At 39.0% G+C, this 19,743-nt stretch overlaps 1 protein-coding gene across 1 annotated transcript in view; it reads left to right on the plus strand.

Moving 5' to 3' along the window:
- nat10 (N-acetyltransferase 10) overlaps positions 1–19,468 on the plus strand; it is a 131,740-nt gene extending 112,272 nt beyond the window's left edge. The window contains exons 13-29 of the mRNA XM_080760771.1: positions 9,462–9,586; positions 10,088–10,238; positions 11,061–11,157; positions 11,342–11,458; positions 12,044–12,145; positions 12,536–12,610; positions 12,700–12,813; positions 13,379–13,512; positions 13,698–13,746; positions 13,863–13,959; positions 14,517–14,624; positions 14,865–15,037; positions 15,732–15,851; positions 16,005–16,103; positions 16,256–16,329; positions 17,286–17,369; positions 17,995–19,468. Coding sequence (XP_080616897.1) covers positions 9,462–9,586; positions 10,088–10,238; positions 11,061–11,157; positions 11,342–11,458; positions 12,044–12,145; positions 12,536–12,610; positions 12,700–12,813; positions 13,379–13,512; positions 13,698–13,746; positions 13,863–13,959; positions 14,517–14,624; positions 14,865–15,037; positions 15,732–15,851; positions 16,005–16,103; positions 16,256–16,329; positions 17,286–17,369; positions 17,995–18,157 — 1,882 coding nt within the window. The 3' untranslated portion in view covers positions 18,158–19,468. The remainder of the gene's footprint in view (positions 1–9,461; positions 9,587–10,087; positions 10,239–11,060; positions 11,158–11,341; positions 11,459–12,043; positions 12,146–12,535; positions 12,611–12,699; positions 12,814–13,378; positions 13,513–13,697; positions 13,747–13,862; positions 13,960–14,516; positions 14,625–14,864; positions 15,038–15,731; positions 15,852–16,004; positions 16,104–16,255; positions 16,330–17,285; positions 17,370–17,994) is intronic.
- Positions 19,469–19,743: the final 275 nt, after the last annotated feature.

Raw genomic sequence — 19,743 nt, forward strand, 5'->3', positions numbered from 1 at the left:
GGAGCTGTTTCTCAACAACCAAAGTGTCAAATAATGGTTAGAAGCTGTTTTTCAACAACCAAAAGTGTCAAATAATGTTTTAGGAGCTGTTTCTCAACAACCAAAAGTGTAAAATAATGTTTTAGGAGCTGTTTCTCAACAACCAAAGTGTCAAATAATGGTTAGAAGCTGTTTTTCAACAACCAAAAGTGTCAAATAATGTTTTAGGAGCTGTTTCTCAACAACCAAAAGTGTAAAATAATGTTTTATGAGCTGTTTCTCAACAACCAAAGTGTCAAATAATGGTTAGAAGCTGTTTTTCAACAACCAAAAGTGTCAAATAATGTTTTAGGAGCTGTTTCTCAACAACCAGAAGTGTAAAATAATGTTTTAGGAGCTGTTTCTCAACAACCAGAAGTGTAAAATAATGTTTTAGGAGCTGTTTCTCAACAACCAAAGTGTCAAATAATGGTTAGAAGCTGTTTTTCAACAACCAAAAGTGTCAAATAATGTTTTAGGAGCTGTTTCTCAACAACCAAAAGTGTAAAATAATGTTTTAGGAGCTGTTTCTCAACAACCAAAGTGTCAAATAATGGTTAGAAGCTGTTTTTCAACAACCAAAAGTGTCAAATAATGTTTTAGGAGCTGTTTCTCAACAACCAAAAGTGTAAAATAATGTTTTAGGAGCTGTTTCTCAACAACCAAAAGTGTAAAATAATGTTTTAGGAGCTGTTTCTCAACAACCAAAGTGTCAAATAATGGTTAGAAGCTGTTTTTCAACAACCAAAAGTGTCAAATAATGTTTTAGGAGCTGTTTCTCAACAACCAAAAGTGTAAAATAATGTTTTAGGAGCTGTTTCTCAACAACCAAAGTGTCAAATAATGGTTAGAAGCTGTTTTTCAACAACCAAAAGTGTCAAATAATGTTTTAGGAGCTGTTTCTCAACAACCAAAGTGTCAAATAATGGTTAGAAGCTGTTTTTCAACAACCAAAAGTGTCAAATAATGTTTTAGGAGCTGTTTCTCAACAACCAGAAGTGTAAAATAATGTTTTAGGAGCTGTTTCTCAACAACCAAAGTGTCAAATAATGGTTAGAAGCTGTTTTTCAACAACCAAAAGTGTAAAATAATGTTTTAGGAGCTGTTTCTCAATAACCAAAAGTGTAAAATAATGTTTTAGGAGCTGTTTCTCAACAACCAAAGTGTCAAATAATGGTTAGAAGCTGTTTCTCAACAACCAAAAGTGTCAAATAATGTTTTAGGAGATGTTTCTCAACAACCAAATTGTCAAATAATGGTTAGAAGCTGTTTTTCAACAACCAAAAGTGTCAAATAATGTTTTAGGAGCTGTTTCTCAACAACCAAAGTGTCAAATAATGGTTAGAAGCTGTTTTTCAACAACCAAAAGTGTCAAATAATGTTTTAGGAGCTGTTTCTCAACAACCAAAAGTGTAAAATAATGTTTTAGGAGCTGTTTCTCAACAACCAAAGTGTCAAATAATGGTTAGAAGCTGTTTTTCAACAACCAAAAGTGTCAAATAATGTTTTAGGAGCTGTTTCTCAACAACCAAAAGTGTAAAATAATGTTTTAGGAGCTGTTTCTCAACAACCAAAGTGTCAAATAATGGTTAGAAGCTGTTTTTCAACAACCAAAAGTGTCAAATAATGTTTTAGGAGCTGTTTCTCAACAACCAAAAGTGTAAAATAATGTTTTAGGAGCTGTTTCTCAACAACCAAAGTGTCAAATAATGGTTAGAAGCTGTTTTTCAACAACCAAAAGTGTCAAATAATGTTTTAGGAGCTGTTTCTCAACAACCAAAAGTGTAAAATAATGTTTTAGGAGCTGTTTCTCAACAACCAAAGTGTCAAATAATGGTTAGAAGCTGTTTTTCAACAACCGAAAGTGTCAAATAATGTTTTAGGAGCTGTTTCTCAACAACCAGAAGTGTAAAATAATGTTTTAGGAGCTGTTTCTCAACAACCAAAGTGTCAAATAATGGTTAGAAGCTGTTTTTCAACAACCAAAAGTGTCAAATAATGTTTTAGAAGCTGTTTCTCAACAACCAAAGTGTCAAATAATGGTTAGAAGCTGTTTTTCAACAACCAAAAGTGTCAAATAATGTTTTAGGAGCTGTTTCTCAACAACCAAAAGTGTAAAATAATGTTTTATGAGCTGTTTCTCAACAACCAAAGTGTCAAATAATGGTTAGAAGCTGTTTTTCAACAACCAAAAGTGTCAAATAATGTTTTAGGAGTTGTTTCTCAACAACCAAAAGTGTAAAATAATGTTTTATGAGCTGTTTCTCAACAACCAAAGTGTCAAATAATGGTTAGAAGCTGTTTTTCAACAACCAAAAGTGTCAAATAATGTTTTAGGAGCTGTTTCTCAATAACCAAAAGTGTAAAATAATGTTTTAGGAGCTGTTTCTCAACAACCAAAGTGTCAAATAATGGTTAGAAGCTGTTTTTCAACAACCAAAAGTGTCAAATAATGTTTTAGGAGCTGTTTCTCAACAACCAAAAGTGTCAAATAATGTTTTAGGAGCTGTTTCTCAACAACCAAAGTGTCAAATAATGGTTAGAAGCTGTTTTTCAACAACCAAAAGTGTCAAATAATGTTTTAGGAGCTGTTTCTCAACAACCAAAGTGTCAAATAATGGTTAGAAGCTGTTTTTCAACAACCAAAAGTGTCAAATAATGTTTTAGGAGCTGTTTCTCAACAACCAAAAGTGTAAAATAATGTTTTATGAGCTGTTTCTCAACAACCAAAGTGTCAAATAATGGTTAGAAGCTGTTTTTCAACAACCAAAAGTGTCAAATAATGTTTTAGGAGCTGTTTCTCAACAACCAGAAGTGTAAAATAATGTTTTAGGAGCTGTTTCTCAACAACCAGAAGTGTAAAATAATGTTTTAGGAGCTGTTTCTCAACAACCAAAGTGTCAAATAATGGTTAGAAGCTGTTTTTCAACAACCAAAAGTGTCAAATAATGTTTTAGGAGCTGTTTCTCAACAACCAAAAGTGTAAAATAATGTTTTAGGAGCTGTTTCTCAACAACCAAAGTGTCAAATAATGGTTAGAAGCTGTTTTTCAACAACCAAAAGTGTCAAATAATGTTTTAGGAGCTGTTTCTCAACAACCAAAAGTGTAAAATAATGTTTTAGGAGCTGTTTCTCAACAACCAAAAGTGTAAAATAATGTTTTAGGAGCTGTTTCTCAACAACCAAAGTGTCAAATAATGGTTAGAAGCTGTTTTTCAACAACCAAAAGTGTCAAATAATGTTTTAGGAGCTGTTTCTCAACAACCAAAAGTGTAAAATAATGTTTTAGGAGCTGTTTCTCAACAACCAAAGTGTCAAATAATGGTTAGAAGCTGTTTTTCAACAACCAAAAGTGTCAAATAATGTTTTAGGAGCTGTTTCTCAACAACCAAAGTGTCAAATAATGGTTAGAAGCTGTTTTTCAACAACCAAAAGTGTCAAATAATGTTTTAGGAGCTGTTTCTCAACAACCAGAAGTGTAAAATAATGTTTTAGGAGCTGTTTCTCAACAACCAAAGTGTCAAATAATGGTTAGAAGCTGTTTTTCAACAACCAAAAGTGTCAAATAATGTTTTAGGAGCTGTTTCTCAATAACCAAAAGTGTAAAATAATGTTTTAGGAGCTGTTTCTCAACAACCAAAGTGTCAAATAATGGTTAGAAGCTGTTTCTCAACAACCAAAAGTGTCAAATAATGTTTTAGGAGATGTTTCTCAACAACCAAATTGTCAAATAATGGTTAGAAGCTGTTTTTCAACAACCAAAAGTGTCAAATAATGTTTTAGGAGCTGTTTCTCAACAACCAAAGTGTCAAATAATGGTTAGAAGCTGTTTTTCAACAACCAAAAGTGTCAAATAATGTTTTAGGAGCTGTTTCTCAACAACCAAAAGTGTAAAATAATGTTTTAGGAGCTGTTTCTCAACAACCAAAGTGTCAAATAATGGTTAGAAGCTGTTTTTCAACAACCAAAAGTGTCAAATAATGTTTTAGGAGCTGTTTCTCAACAACCAAAAGTGTAAAATAATGTTTTAGGAGCTGTTTCTCAACAACCAAAGTGTCAAATAATGGTTAGAAGCTGTTTTTCAACAACCAAAAGTGTCAAATAATGTTTTAGGAGCTGTTTCTCAACAACCAAAAGTGTAAAATAATGTTTTAGGAGCTGTTTCTCAACAACCAAAGTGTCAAATAATGGTTAGAAGCTGTTTTTCAACAACCAAAAGTGTCAAATAATGTTTTAGGAGCTGTTTCTCAACAACCAAAAGTGTAAAATAATGTTTTAGGAGCTGTTTCTCAACAACCAAAGTGTCAAATAATGGTTAGAAGCTGTTTTTCAACAACCGAAAGTGTCAAATAATGTTTTAGGAGCTGTTTCTCAACAACCAGAAGTGTAAAATAATGTTTTAGGAGCTGTTTCTCAACAACCAAAGTGTCAAATAATGGTTAGAAGCTGTTTTTCAACAACCAAAAGTGTCAAATAATGTTTTAGAAGCTGTTTCTCAACAACCAAAGTGTCAAATAATGGTTAGAAGCTGTTTTTCAACAACCAAAAGTGTCAAATAATGTTTTAGGAGCTGTTTCTCAACAACCAAAAGTGTAAAATAATGTTTTATGAGCTGTTTCTCAACAACCAAAGTGTCAAATAATGGTTAGAAGCTGTTTTTCAACAACCAAAAGTGTCAAATAATGTTTTAGGAGTTGTTTCTCAACAACCAAAAGTGTAAAATAATGTTTTATGAGCTGTTTCTCAACAACCAAAGTGTCAAATAATGGTTAGAAGCTGTTTTTCAACAACCAAAAGTGTCAAATAATGTTTTAGGAGCTGTTTCTCAATAACCAAAAGTGTAAAATAATGTTTTAGGAGCTGTTTCTCAACAACCAAAGTGTCAAATAATGGTTAGAAGCTGTTTTTCAACAACCAAAAGTGTCAAATAATGTTTTAGGAGCTGTTTCTCAACAACCAAAAGTGTCAAATAATGTTTTAGGAGCTGTTTCTCAACAACCAAAGTGTCAAATAATGGTTAGAAGCTGTTTTTCAACAACCAAAAGTGTCAAATAATGTTTTAGGAGCTGTTTCTCAACAACCAAAGTGTCAAATAATGGTTAGAAGCTGTTTTTCAACAACCAAAAGTGTCAAATAATGTTTTAGGAGCTGTTTCTCAACAACCAAAAGTGTAAAATAATGTTTTAGGAGCTGTTTCTCAACAACCAAAGTGTCAAATAATGGTTAGAAGCTGTTTTTCAACAACCAAAAGTGTCAAATAATGTTTTTTTTATAATTTGCCAAAATAATTTGCCTCCCAAATTAATTTGCCAAAATAATTTGCCTCCCAAAATAATTTGCCAAAATAATTTGCCTCCCAAAATAATTTGCCTCCCAAAATAATTTGCCAAAATAATTTGCCTCCCAAAATAATTTGCCAAAATAATTTGCCTCCCAAAATAATTTGCCAAAATAATTTGCCTCCCAAAATAATTTGCCTCCCAAAATAATTTGCCAAAATAATTTGCCTCCCAAAATAATTTGCCTGCCAAAATAATTTGCCTCCCAAAATAATTTGCCTCCCAAAATAATTTGCCTCCCAAAATAATTTGCCTCCCAAAATAATTTGCCTCCCAAAATAATTTGCCTCCCAAAATAATTTGCCAAAATAATTTGCCTCCCAAAATAATTTGCCTCCCAAAATAATTTGCCTCCCAAAATAATTTGCCAAAATAATTTGCCTCCCAAAATAATTTGCCAAAATAATTTGCCTCCCAAAATAATTTGCCTCCCAAAATAATTTGCCTCCCAAAATAATTTGCCTCCCAAAATAATTTGCCTCCCAAAATAATTTGCCTGCCAAAATAATTTGCCTCCCAAAATAATTTGCCTCCCAAAATAATTTGCCTCCCAAAATAATTTGCCTCCCAAAAAAATTTGCCTCCCAAAATAATTTGCCTCCCAAAATAATTTGCCTCCCAAAATAATTTGCCTCCCAAAATAATTTGCCAAAATAATTTGCCTCCCAAAATAATTTGCCAAAATAATTTGCCTCCCAAAATAATTTGCCTCCCAAAATAATTTGCCAAAATAATTTGCCTCCCAAAATAATTTGCCTCCCAAAATAATTTGCCAAAATAATTTGCCTCCCAAAATAATTTGCCTCCCAAAATAATTTGCCAAAATAATTTGCCTCCCAAAATAATTTTCCTCCTAAAATAATTTGCCTCCCAAAATAATTTGCCTCCCAAAGTGTAAAATAATGTTTTAGGAGCTGTTTCTCAACAACCAAAGTGTCAAATAATGGTTAGAAGCTGTTTTTCAACAACCAAAAGTGTCAAATAATGTTTTAGGAGCTGTTTCTCAACAACCAAAAGTGTAAAATAATGTTTTAGGAGCTGTTTCTCAACAACCAAAGTGTCAAATAATGGTTAGAAGCTGTTTTTCAACAACCAAAAGTGTCAAATAATGTTTTAGGAGCTGTTTCTCAACAACCAAAAGTGTAAAATAATGTTTTATGAGCTGTTTCTCAACAACCAAAGTGTCAAATAATGGTTAGAAGCTGTTTTTCAACAACCAAAAGTGTCAAATAATGTTTTAGGAGCTGTTTCTCAACAACCAGAAGTGTAAAATAATGTTTTAGGAGCTGTTTCTCAACAACCAAAGTGTCAAATAATGGTTAGAAGCTGTTTTTCAACAACCAAAAGTGTCAAATAATGTTTTAGGAGCTGTTTCTCAACAACCAAAGTGTCAAATAATGGTTAGAAGCTGTTTTTCAACAACCAAAAGTGTCAAATAATGTTTTAGGAGCTGTTTCTCAACAACCAAAAGTGTAAAATAATGTTTTAGGAGCTGTTTCTCAACAACCAAAGTGTCAAATAATGGTTAGAAGCTGTTTTTCAACAACCAAAAGTGTCAAATAATGTTTTAGGAGCTGTTACTCAACAACCAAAAGTGTCAAATAATGTTTTAGGAGCTGTTTCTCAACAACCAAAGTGTCAAATAATGGTTAGAAGCTGTTTTTCAACAACCAAAAGTGTCAAATAATGTTTTAGGAGCTGTTTCTCAACAACCAAAAGTGTAAAATGTTTTTTTAGGAGCTGTTTCTCAACAACCAAAGTGTCAAATAATGGTTAGAAGCTGTTTTTCAACAACCAAAAGTGTCAAATAATGTTTTAGGAGCTGTTTCTCAACAACCAAAAGTGTAAAATAATGTTTTAGGAGCTGTTTCTCAACAACCAAAGTGTCAAATAATGGTTAGAAGCTGTTTTTCAACAACCAAAAGTGTCAAATAATGTTTTAGGAGCTGTTTCTCAACAACCAAAAGTGTAAAATAATGTTTTAATAATTTGCCTCCCAAAATAATTTGCCAAAATAATTTGCCTCCCAAAATAATTTGCCTCCCAAAATAATTTGCCAAAATAATTTGCCTCCCAAAATAATTTGCCAAAATAATTTGCCTCCCAAAATAATTTGCCAAAATAATTTGCCTCCCAAAATAATTTGCCAAAATAATTTGCCTGCCAAAATAATTTGCCAAAATAATTTGCCTCCCAAAATAATTTGCCAAAATAATTTGCCTCCCAAAATAATTTGCCTCCCAAAGTGTAAAATAATGTTTTAGGAGCTGTTTCTCAACAACCAAAGTGTCAAATAATGGTTAGAAGCTGTTTTTCAACAACCAAAAGTGTCAAATAATGTTTTAGGAGCTGTTTCTCAACAACAAAAAGTGTAAAATAATGTTTTAGGAGCTGTTTCTCAACAACCAAAGTGTCAAATAATGGTTAGAAGCTGTTTTTCAACAACCAAAAGTGTCAAATAATGTTTTAGGAGCTGTTTCTCAACAACCAGAAGTGTAAAATAATGTTTTAGGAGCTGTTTCTCAACAACCAAAGTGTCAAATAATGGTTAGAAGCTGTTTTTCAACAACCAAAAGTGTCAAATAATGTTTTAGGAGCTGTTTCTCAACAACCAAAGTGTCAAATAATGGTTAGAAGCTGTTTTTCAACAACCAAAAGTGTCAAATAATGTTTTAGGAGCTGTTTCTCAACAACCAAAAGTGTAAAATATTTTTTTATGAGCTGTTTCTCAACAACCAAAGTGTCAAATAATGGTTAGAAGCTGTTTTTCAACAACCAAAAGTGTCAAATAATGTTTTAGGAGCTGTTTCTCAACAACCAGAAGTGTAAAATAATGTTTTAGGAGCTGTTTCTCAACAACCAAAGTGTCAAATAATGGTTAGAAGCTGTTTTTCAACAACCAAAAGTGTCAAATAATGTTTTAGGAGCTGTTTCTCAACAACCAAAAGTGTCAAATAATGTTTTAGGAGCTGTTTTTCAACAACCAAAGTGTCAAATAATGGTTAGAAGCTGTTTTTCAACAACCAAAAGTGTCAAATAATGTTTTAGGAGCTGTTTCTCAACAACCAAAGTGTCAAATAATGGTTAGAAGCTGTTTTTCAACAACCAAAAGTGTCAAATAATGTTTTAGGAGCTGTTTCTCAACAACCAAAAGTGTAAAATAATGTTTTAGGAGCTGTTTCTCAACAACCAAAGTGTCAAATAATGGTTAGAAGCTGTTTTTCAACAACCAAAAGTGTCAAATAATGTTTTAGGAGCTGTTTCTCAACAACCAAAAGTGTAAAATAATGTTTTAGGAGCGGTTTCTCAACAACCAAAGTGTCAAATAATGGTTAGAAGCTGTTTTTGCCTCCCAAAATAATTTGCCTCCCAAAATAATTTGCCTCCCAAAATAATTTGCCTCCCAAAGTGTAAAATAATGTTTTAGGAGCTGTTTCGGGGTCCAAGGAGTCCCCAGCTAAATTCGGGAACAGTTTAACGACTTAAACTATTAAAAAAATAATAACAGCCCATCTGCAGTTCAAACATCTCATCTTATATGGGGTTTTTTTCAATGGGGGGGGGGGGGGGGGGGGGGGGGGGGGTAGTAGCCTGGTGAAACCACTCCCCCTGCTGGACAACATTTGCATTCTGCCTAGTTGCATCCGGACTGAAGCGGCCGGAGCGATATGCGGCTGTATGAGGCCGCTAGAGGCGGGATCAACGCAAGACTTATGACATATTGAAGCTGTGCCACAGCGCAAATGTAAACACAACCTAACACGACTACAACACGAAATTATTATGGAGATATCAAATGTTTGTCCCTCTGCTTCCGGTTCATCGTTTCTTCTTGAGAACTTGTGAACTGCCGCAATCTGGCGGGTTAGGGCTTTAAGCAACTAGTCGACTATTGAACTAGTCGACTAGAAAATCCAGTTTCCCCCATTTTTGTAGGCCTCAATTTTATTATCATTTTCTTTATCACTATTATATTTTTTTTACGTAATAGGTAGTTAAACAACTAGTAAACTAGGCAACTAGTAAAAATCATTAAAAGTGAAAGCTCTAATGGTGTGCGTGCGTTGCTGTACCTGAACCGTGCTGTCTAATGCGTCCGTCCAGGTATGAGGGAACGGGACGCTCTCTCTCCCTCAAGCTGATCCAACAGCTGAGACAGCAGAGTGCCGACAGCCAGCAGAACCTCTCTGCAGAGAACAGGAACACCAACACAGCCAGGCTCTGCGCCGGTAGGTCACCATTTAGACCCCCGAGGGAGTCCCATTAGGAAAAATGCCTTCTAGATTTACATTTACATTTACATCTACAGATTTCTGAAAATGATAGCAACAGTAGTTAACCCATTTTGGCGCCGGAACCCCTTTTGGTGTTAGCATTATGTTATGCTTTAGCTATTTTTGAAAAATCGAAGAACGACTGACATAGAAACATAGCTTTTTCATAAAACTGTCAGGATGTAGAAGACATTTATAGAATATAATCTCAGAGTTAAATTAACTGATAATTTATAATTGATTTTACAATATAAATTGGGGGCCCCAGAGATAGAAATGCCATTAAATGGGGCGTCCGTAGACTAATGCATGTCAAGATCAAAATGGGTTAAGTTGAAGGTAAAAGAAAATAGTAAAGTATGTACCCATTAATCGATCTATCGATCCGTCTGTCGATAGATTGTGTGTATTAGGCAGACATGACGCATGACTGTGTTTATTCACTTCACTTCCCAGCTCGTTCGCTCCACGAGGTGACGCTGCACGAGTCCATCCGGTACGCCATGGGAGACCCCGTGGAGAAGTGGCTCAATGAGCTGCTCTGTCTGGACTGTATGAACATCCCCAGGCTCATCTCAGGATGCCCGCTGCCTCAGACCTGTGAGCTGTATCCTTTTTGCTGTTGACTGTGTTTTATTGTTTTATTTTATTATTTTACTTTGTACAGCACCTTGTAACAGTTGTTTTGAAAGGCGCTCTATAAATAGAATGACCTTACCTGACCTATCCTTCACTACCTACCTGCTGCACTAGTTTGCAATGGGTTTTGAAAACCTTATGCCCATACGTAACACCATGCCAAAATTCAAGTAGTTACGAAGTGCATAATTGTTATGATTATTATGATAGTCACCGTGGATGCCATCTTGAAAACGATGCCTTTCTGGTTGTTCGTTGTTCCTAAAATCTTAGCACACCCAAAAGTAACAGAATCCGTTGAAAAATCTCTTTCATCCATTATTTTGGTTTTCAACCATTCCTATATGGTACGTATCCAATATTTGAGTCTGTGCAAACACAAACAGTTTGCACAGCTTTTTGAAAACCTAATACCCATACCTAACACCACGCCAAAATTAAGAAACAAGTCCCCAAAAGCCAAATCTGGCTGATTTCTATTTTGTATCTCCACTAAGGAGCTTATGCTGTCAGCCGGCCATCTTGTCCATTTCTTTGTTTCATGTATTTATTATTATCAACTTTGACCCCTCTGTGATGTGGAACTATTTATTTGTGCTGCTGCTGGCGTAGCAGCAGAACTTCCACCACGGGACTCGGGCAACCAATTTATACCCTTTGCAAGCACTATATTAGTTCTTTATCCTCCAATATGTTGTTTGTTTTGCATTTTGCACCCATTGTATTGGACATTAGGCTGTTGTGTGTGCGTGTGTGTATCTAGTTGTTAGCCTTAACAGCAGCTCCACAGATACTACGTGAACAGAGACACACTCTTCTGTTATCACAAAGCATCCGAGGCCTTCCTGCAGAGGCTGATGGCTCTCTATGTAGCATCACACTACAAGGTGAGATCACATCACACACATCAGTGTGTGTCCTGCAGGTGTTGAAATGAAATGACCACATTATACGTGTGTTATTTATACGGTCTGGAAAGCTGCAACAAATGTATATGATGTCCAACTACACCTTGAAGGTGATGTCTGTCAGGTCTGGTCTGGTCGCATCATGTGCTCTCTCTGCTTCCAGAATTCCCCCAACGACCTCCAGATGCTGTCGGACGCCCCGGCCCACCACCTGTTCTGTCTGCTGCCCCCCGTCCCCCCCACACAGAACTCCCTGCCAGAGGTGCTGGCGGTGGTGCAGGTAATATGCTCTGTCTGTGTGTGTGTGTGTGTGTGTGTGTGTGTGTGTGTGTGTGTGTTTTACATAATAGGTAGTTAAACAAATAGTCGACTAGTAAACTAGGCAACTAGTCAACTAGTAAAAATGACTAGAAGTGTTATTATAACTGAACATTTTTATTATTATAGGGAAAATATATACAAGGCAAGCTCACAAGGTGATACATTTTGTAGGGGTGGGCAAAGCATTCGATTCACTGAAATATCGCAATTGTTAATGGCATGATTTAAAAATCGAATCCTGAAGTTTGAATCGTGATTTATTTTGTTTTAGCTTAGTTCTTTTTTATTTTGAAGTGTATGATTCAACTTTTCATGGTTTGCAACTTTATATTGTTTATATAATTGTTTTAAAATGTTCTAGTATAAAAAATGTAAAGTAACCTGAGGGCAAAATCACAATAAATCTCAGAATCTAACCGTAATATAATTAAGAATCGCAATATAAATGGAATCGGCACCCTGGGTATCGAGATCGTATGGAATTGGGAGGTAGTGAATCGTCCTACCTCTCACATTTTCCTTTCTTTTTTTTGTTTCTTGTCAGGTTTGTCTTGAGGGTGAAATCTCTCGTCAGTCCATCCTCAACAGTCTGTCTAGAGGAAAGAAGGCTTCTGGTGACCTCATCCCCTGGACCATATCAGAACAGGTACTTGCCTTCTGTGTGGAGTTTGCATGTTCTCCCCGTGTCCCCTAGGGTAGGTACGCTTACAGAAAACATGCAGTAATCCTGGTCTCTAATCTGCCTCCCCCTGGCCTGCCGGGGCAGCTGATGGAGGGGAAAGGAACTGGTTGGAATAACGCGTTACTTAACTTACTTCCACACACTACGACCAACCGGGGAAACTCTCCCCTGTCAGGTGAAAAGAAGCGGCTTGGACTCCTCATGCGTGAAGGCAGCATGAGGTCAGTCCGTTGCTCTCCCCAGGTTGGCAGAGGAAGTGTAGCGCCCAGGATTACTTTAGATAACCGACACTGTGTTGAATCTCCATGCCACTCCTCACATTGTAACCCCCCCACCCCTCCTCTCTGTTTGCAGTTCCAAGACCCCGAGTTTGCTGGTCTGTCTGGAGCGAGAGTGGTCCGAATCGCTGTCAATCCTGACTACCAGGGGGTAAGCTGTGTGTGTGTGTGTGTGTGTAGTGTGTGTCCTCAGTGCTTATGGCATTCATGTATCTAACGGTGTGGAACCTGGACCAACAGATGGGTTACGGCTCCAGAGCTCTCCAGGCGCTGGAGATGTACTACGAGGGCAGGTTCCCCACGGAGGACGAGAACGCTCACGCCAACAGTGGGATCACCACCGTGAGCAGTGAGGTAACCACCATGTTTGTGTACGAGTGCCACTTTGGGCAGACTGGACATCTGCCAGCTATTTAACCCATTCTGACCTGAGATCAGATTCTATAAACTTCTTCTACATCCTGACACTTTACTGAAAAAGCTAGTTTCTATGTCAGTCATTCTTCGATTTTTCAAAAATAGCAGACCTACAAGCTCATAGCGCTATGAGCTTGTAGATCTGCTATTTTTCAATAGCTAAAGCATAACGTAATGCTAACACCAAAAGGGGTTCCCGCCCAAAATGGGTTAAGCTGGCAGAACATTGAGCAAAACATTTAGGCCACCTAAGAAGAGTAGTGCAATGCACTGTGTTCGGATATCTGCAACCAAAATATCCAAAGACTGCGACAGATGCAAAAACGCTGCTGCCAGGCTTTTGACAAGACCTAGAGAAGTGACTGAGCATATTAACTGGTGCATTCAGACCTTTCCAGTCGCTTCATTTGCTTCACTTTGGGTCGCACAGGTCAAAAAAAGAAAGGGGAAAAAAAGGGTCTGGGTAGTAGTAATTGATGGATGTTGTTTCCTCTCCCGTCAGGCGGTCAGTCTCCTGGAAGAGGTGGTGGCTCCCAGGAAAGAACTGCCCCCTCTGCTGCTGAAACTGAGCGAGAGACGAGCAGAGAGACTGGACTACCTGGGAGTCTCCTACGGCCTCACCTCGCAGCTGCTCAAGTGAGTGTTTGGGCTTAGAGAGGGCCACAGAGAGACTACCTGGGGGTCTCCTACGGCCTCACCTTGCTGCTGCTCAAGTGAGTGTTTGTTTGGCTCCTCCTCCCCTGTGGAGGAAAGCAGTGGTTCCCCCAGGGGTACCTAACAACAATATCTCCTTAACAATATATTTTTGTTCAACATGGCAGGTTCTGGAAAAGGGCTGGCTTCACCCCCGTCTATTTGAGACAGACACCAGTAAGTGGAACATGACTTGTCTTCATGAACGGTTTTCTTGTTTTGTTTTTACATTATTTATTGATGATGTGTTGCATTGTGTATTGATGTGATTTACTGTGTGTGTGCGTGTGCAGAATGACCTGACGGGGGAACACTCGTGTGTGATGCTGAAAGAGTTGAACACGTCTCAGGGGTCGGAGGAAGGCCAGTGGCTGTCTGCCTTCTGGAAAGGTGAGCTCTCTTCTACGTTGCTTCCACATTGGATTTGTCCACGCTTAACCCATTCTGGATGTATTATACTAGAATTTCATGCCCGCTTCGCGAGCACTCAATCCCAGAGTTACTTCGCCACGCACTCCGCGGCAGAACTGTATGTAATTGCGCCTGTGTGTGTGTGTGTGTGTGTGTGTGTGTGTGCATGCAATGAGAAGCCAGTTTGCATGGAAACTCACTTAACCAACGTCCACCAGAGGGCGCAAAATTACAGAAAATAAAAGCACAGTTATGAACGGAACATGACAGTGAGCACAGGCTATAGTGGCTACATGCCACATGTTTTCATAGGCTGGGGCGCACATCCACGTGACCACCGCACCGCACGTCTTTTGCCACATGTTTTCATAGGCTGGGGCGCACATCCACGTGACCAACGCACCGCACGTCTTTTGGCCACGTGACCAACTTTACAAATATATAATAGATAGTGGAGTGGAGTCATTACATGGGTTTATATAGTGGCGTTAACAGAGGAGTCGTTACATGGTTTTCATTTCTCCTCCTCCCTCCAGACTTCCGTCGGCGGTTCCTGTCTCTGCTGTCCTACCAGTTCAGCAGCTTCAGTCCCAGCCTGGCCTTGAACCTCCTGCAGAACCGCAACACCAAGGAGGAGAGCACCAGTAAGAGCACACGCACGCACACACACACGCACACATTCTGGACATCTGGCACATGATAGAATTATTCACAAACAACGACGTACCGAAATACCTATCATTAACCTAACACTAAAGCATTTCAGATGACTAAAACTAAACGAAATTGCATTCAAAAGACATGTGACTAAAACCAAATCATTGAATGTGCTGTCAAAATGACCCTTGCGGTTCTTCTTCTGACCCATGCTTCCGTCCCCTCAGCTCTCAGCAGCTCGGAGCTCCTGGCCCAGTTCAGCCCGTACGACCTGAAGCGCCTGGAGCTGTACTCCAGGAGCATGGTGGACTACCACCTGATCATGGACCTCATCCCCGCCGCCGCGCGCGTCTTCTTCCTCCGACAGCTGGGAGACGTCTCTCTGTCCGCAGCGCAGTGTGTGAGTCTCCTCTTTGTTTGACCCCATTTATTTCATATTTCATCGTTGGTGCTCAACCTTTTTCATGTCAAGGAGAAGTTTAGAATCGTCCTCAGGTCTAAATGGGTTGACTAGAGCTTGTGACTAAATAACTGCATTGAATGCAACGATTCTACAAATGTAGAATCGTGTCTTCTAAATCCTGACGGTTTTCTTGAAAAACCTCATGTTTCTATGTCAGTCGTTCTCAACCTTTTTCATGTCAAGGACCCCCCAGAATTATCTGTATTTGATCGCTGACCATCTGAAAATATGTAGTTCCAGGTACCCTCCAGAAGCAAAGATTTGAGTTAAAAACATTCGCTCTGAAAGAATTTATACAACAAGATGTGCACATGCACACGCTCTACAGTGGGGGGGGGGGGGGGAAGTGCAACAAGCCAACAACACGTGCACCAAGGCCCGCCCCCACTCGATCCTGATTGGATGAAGGCTTTCTCACCTGCCACCAAAACCGAAACTAGTGTTTGTTTGTTTTTTACCCCAGGGTCTCACTGGGGACAGGGAGAAACTCCTTATATGGTCAGCACACTCTATAGTAGGGAGGATTATCCAAAAAGAAAAGGGGGGGAAAAAGTGATATCTGAATTAAGTGAAATCACTGAATATACCTTTTACCTTGACCTTGACCTTGTTGTTTCCCCCATCATGCCAGGCCTTGCTGCTGGGAGTGGGCCTGCAGCACAAGTCAGTGGACACTCTGGAGAAGGAGATCGAGCTTCCCAGCTCTCAGCTCATGGGGCTCTTCAATCGCCTCATTCGGAAATGTGTGCAGGTGACCTGTGACTTATTATTATCCTCATTATCTTCTTTTTCTTTTTCTTTGCAGAAATGAGAAGACAAATGATATGTAAGAAAGACAATACAATCCACAATGGTGTCTATTAGTCTTATTAAACTGTTTTCCATTCAAAATGTCTTTTTGTAGATCTTCACCCGCATCCAAGAACAAGCCATCGAGGCTGACATGGTGTCTTGTAAAGACGTCAGCATGGAGCCCACAGTCCGAAGCCTCAGTGATGATCTGGTACGCACCTTCCTTAACCTCTCTCTTTTCAAATACAATGTAACTAGTTAACTTTCCCTTTTTTTCCAGCAATACTTAATACACATACTGTACCTTGTGTTTGTTCTTTGAGAAATGATTACTAACGTAATAATATGACTTTTCCTCGTCAGAATGAAGCCGCCAAGGAGTTTGATGAGAAGCACAAGCAGGATGTAGAGAAAGTGAAAGAGTTGGACCTGGATCAGTGAGTATGGAGGAATGGGATATGGGTTCTATTGGGTTCTAATGGACCTGGATCAGTGAGTATGGAGGAATGGGTTCTATTGGGGTACTGCACCCGATATATTGACTTATAATGGGTTCTATTGACTTCTACTGGGTTCCAATAGGGTCTATTGACTTCTAATAGGATCTATTGGGTTTTAATAGGATACTGTACTGTACTGTACTGTACTGTACTGTACTGTACTGTACTGTACTGTACTGTACTGTACTGTACTGTACTGTACTGTACTGTACTGTGTGTGTGCTCTACTGGCCACTTTAGATGTTGCAGCACAGACACCTACTGTACGTACACATACATACATACATACATACACATATACGTACACATACATACACGTACGTATGCATACATACACACACACACAGCTAGCACCACTCAATCTACGCTGCCTCCGCGCAGATTGATCATAACGCTGATGCTCCGTCCTAATGTCTGACTTCATCATGACCTCGTTTAGAATATTAACGCTCCTAAAGAGAGATCAGTTTTACATCAGCAAAGATGACAGTTACCCCACAACCATGCTATTTTCGTGCTCATACCAAGACACCCAGCCATGCAGGCAGCCACACACATAGCTCCGTAAGGGAGTGGTTGCACCACTCAAAAAATTGACAAACAGGAGAAGGTTATTTTGTAGTTGTAATGTTTGTTTATGTATGTGTGTATTTTTAAGTGGTGCAACCACTTCTACAACCAGCTTGCAATGTCCATGTACCTGTGTACGTGTTTACGTGTGTCAATGAGCATGAGTATGTTACTTATTAATAGCAGTAGGGGGCGCCAGAAACGGAGAGAGGGGTAGTGCTGTGTTTCTAATGAGAGAGAGAGAGAGAGAGAGAGAGAGAGAGAGAGAGAGAGGGGGGAGTTGCACCACTTGGTTCACACAGGTGTGATTTTTTTAATTTCAGGTACAAGATCCGTGGTGATGAGGAGGAGTGGAACCAGGCCTTGAAGCATGGAGCAGGAGCCACGGCTGTCGTCAGCATAAAGAGGTACCAACCGACTTTATTTTCTTTAAAGATTTGTTTTGGGGCTTTTCATTCCTTTGTTGATCACGAACAACTTGTGATCTCGTGTTGTGTTTATACTGTAGCTCTCTAGGTATATATCTCGTGTTGTGTTTATAGCAGACTCCTCACTCAAACGTGCACTTGCAGTTTGGGTAACTCCAAAGCAAACTCCACATGCCCCAACATTATATTTACCTGCCATATAGCTACACCTGTGTCGGATCGGTGGTTAGACTGGCATATTCCCCGATACCGATATGACAAATAAGGGCCGATACCGATACAGTGTCGGGACATCTCTAGTGTTAACTTTTGCAATTATGCTCTTGTAATATTAACCCATTTTGACCTGAGATCAGATTCAAAAAATGTCTTCTACATCCTGACAGTTTTCTGAAAAAGCTATGTTTCTATGTCAGTCGTTCTTCGATTGTTCGAAAAATAGCAGACCTACAAGCTCGGTAGCTATGAGCTTGTAGATCTGCTATTTTTCAATAGCTAAAGCATAACATAATGCTAACACCAAAAGAGGTTCCCGCACAAAATGAGTTAACTTTTGCAATTATGCTGTTGTAATATTAAGATAAATGGTGCCTTTCTTCCTCAGTGACAAGAAGAGGAAATCAAATCCGGCTGGGGCAAGTGATGTCACGGCACAGGGAGGAAAGAAAAGGAAAGGAAAGGACAAGGAAGGTCAAAGGCCAAACTACAAGAACAAGGACAAAAAAGGCAAATTTGGAAAGAAGCCAGGAGGATTTAGACGGTCCTGAGAACAATAAAAAAAAGATGTATCTTATTCTATACATTTTCAGTTTGAACAAAAATACTTTGTTACTCAATTGATTTGATTCCTGTTCAGTTGTTCCATAGTCCCAATAGTCCAATTATGTGTATATATATCTATACCAACACAGGCTGCACGCAGGTTGCATGTAAGCCATTCCCAAACGTCGTTTTGAGGAGAGCTCCTTTGTGGTTCACTGAACCGTTTGAGGCGTACGCTGAGCGAGGCGTGTGTGACCGCGCCCACCAGCTGATGGTCTTGCGAGTAACAAACGCTTTTGGGGATAGAAATATAAGACCTCAAAATAAATGAGTTCAACATTTTCTTGAGACAGAAGCATCTGTGATTAGTCCCTTGGAATAATAATAATAATCTAAAGTGTCAAATGTAGGCCATACTGGGAGAAGTAGATACTTTTAGGACCTTCAAAAACACACCTGCAGTCAATTCGTCAAACATCTAGTAGACTCCTAGATCTGAAGACTCCCTATGGCCTCCCTGCTGCAGAGAATGTGGCTGAAACAAACCTATTGAAGCTAATAGGCTATAAGAGAGGTCACAGTAAATGTTCTAATCCTTCCTGCACACTGGGAGGGCACACTGCAGCTGAAAGTTATCAAACTGCAAGTTATCAGCTGCAGTTTGCCTCCCAGTGTGCAGGAAGAGAAGGGTTCTATCAAGAACGCAGTGAGAATGTCAGTGATACGACTTCTGTTCCATTGTGTGTGCCGAGCTGTCGGGTTGTGCAAGCCTGCCTGCCTGTGTCAGAGTAACCATAGATATTTAAAAAAAATAGATGCCTCATTGGCCGCTGCAGTTCGTTGGAGTGATGTGTGTCGACGGGAGGGCGGAAGAGTTTACACTGGGGGAGGAAGTACGCCGGAAGAGTGGAAGGCACGCTACGTCACGCTGCCGCTCAAGTGATTACTGGCCAATCACAGCGCATCTTTTCCGGGACATGCGCTCTGTGACGCACACTCAGGCTTCCGCGGGGCTTCGCAAGGAATCTGGGGAAGTTTTTTGCCCTCCCTTGAGCACATACTCTCCAGAGGACCTTTATATGTCTATGAGTGTAACGTACAGTGATAACTACTACTTTGGCTCATGACATCACACGGTTGTTTTAAGGAAACATGTTTTTCTTTGTTTTAATGATTGAATGGACATGTTTGCAGCATCTTTACAGGTTTTCTCTTTTTTTATGGGATTATGTTTTTGTGTTGGTGCTGAATATTGTTCTTTTTTGTTTTTTATTGAAATACTTTACTAATCATTGCAATAAAACATAAACAAAGTATTTTTGTATTTATTTTAAGATTGTAGAAATCAGTGTTACTAGAACTCGGCTGGCCTATGGCCGCCTCGCTCTAGCTCCACGCCATGCCATGCTGTACTGTAGAGCAGTGATACTCAACCTCAGGCCCGCGGGCCACATCAGGCCCGCGGGACCATTATGACTGGCCCACCAATGAAAATCTAAAAAAAAGAAGAAAAAAAAATCTGGAAAATGAAATAAAAATAAATAAATCTGAATGAAGTTATCTTTAATTACATTATTATAAGTAATACTAT

Source organism: Protomyctophum bolini (assembly GCF_963924005.1).
Source record: "Protomyctophum bolini genome assembly, chromosome: 4".
Taxonomy (NCBI): domain Eukaryota; kingdom Metazoa; phylum Chordata; class Actinopteri; order Myctophiformes; family Myctophidae; genus Protomyctophum; species Protomyctophum bolini.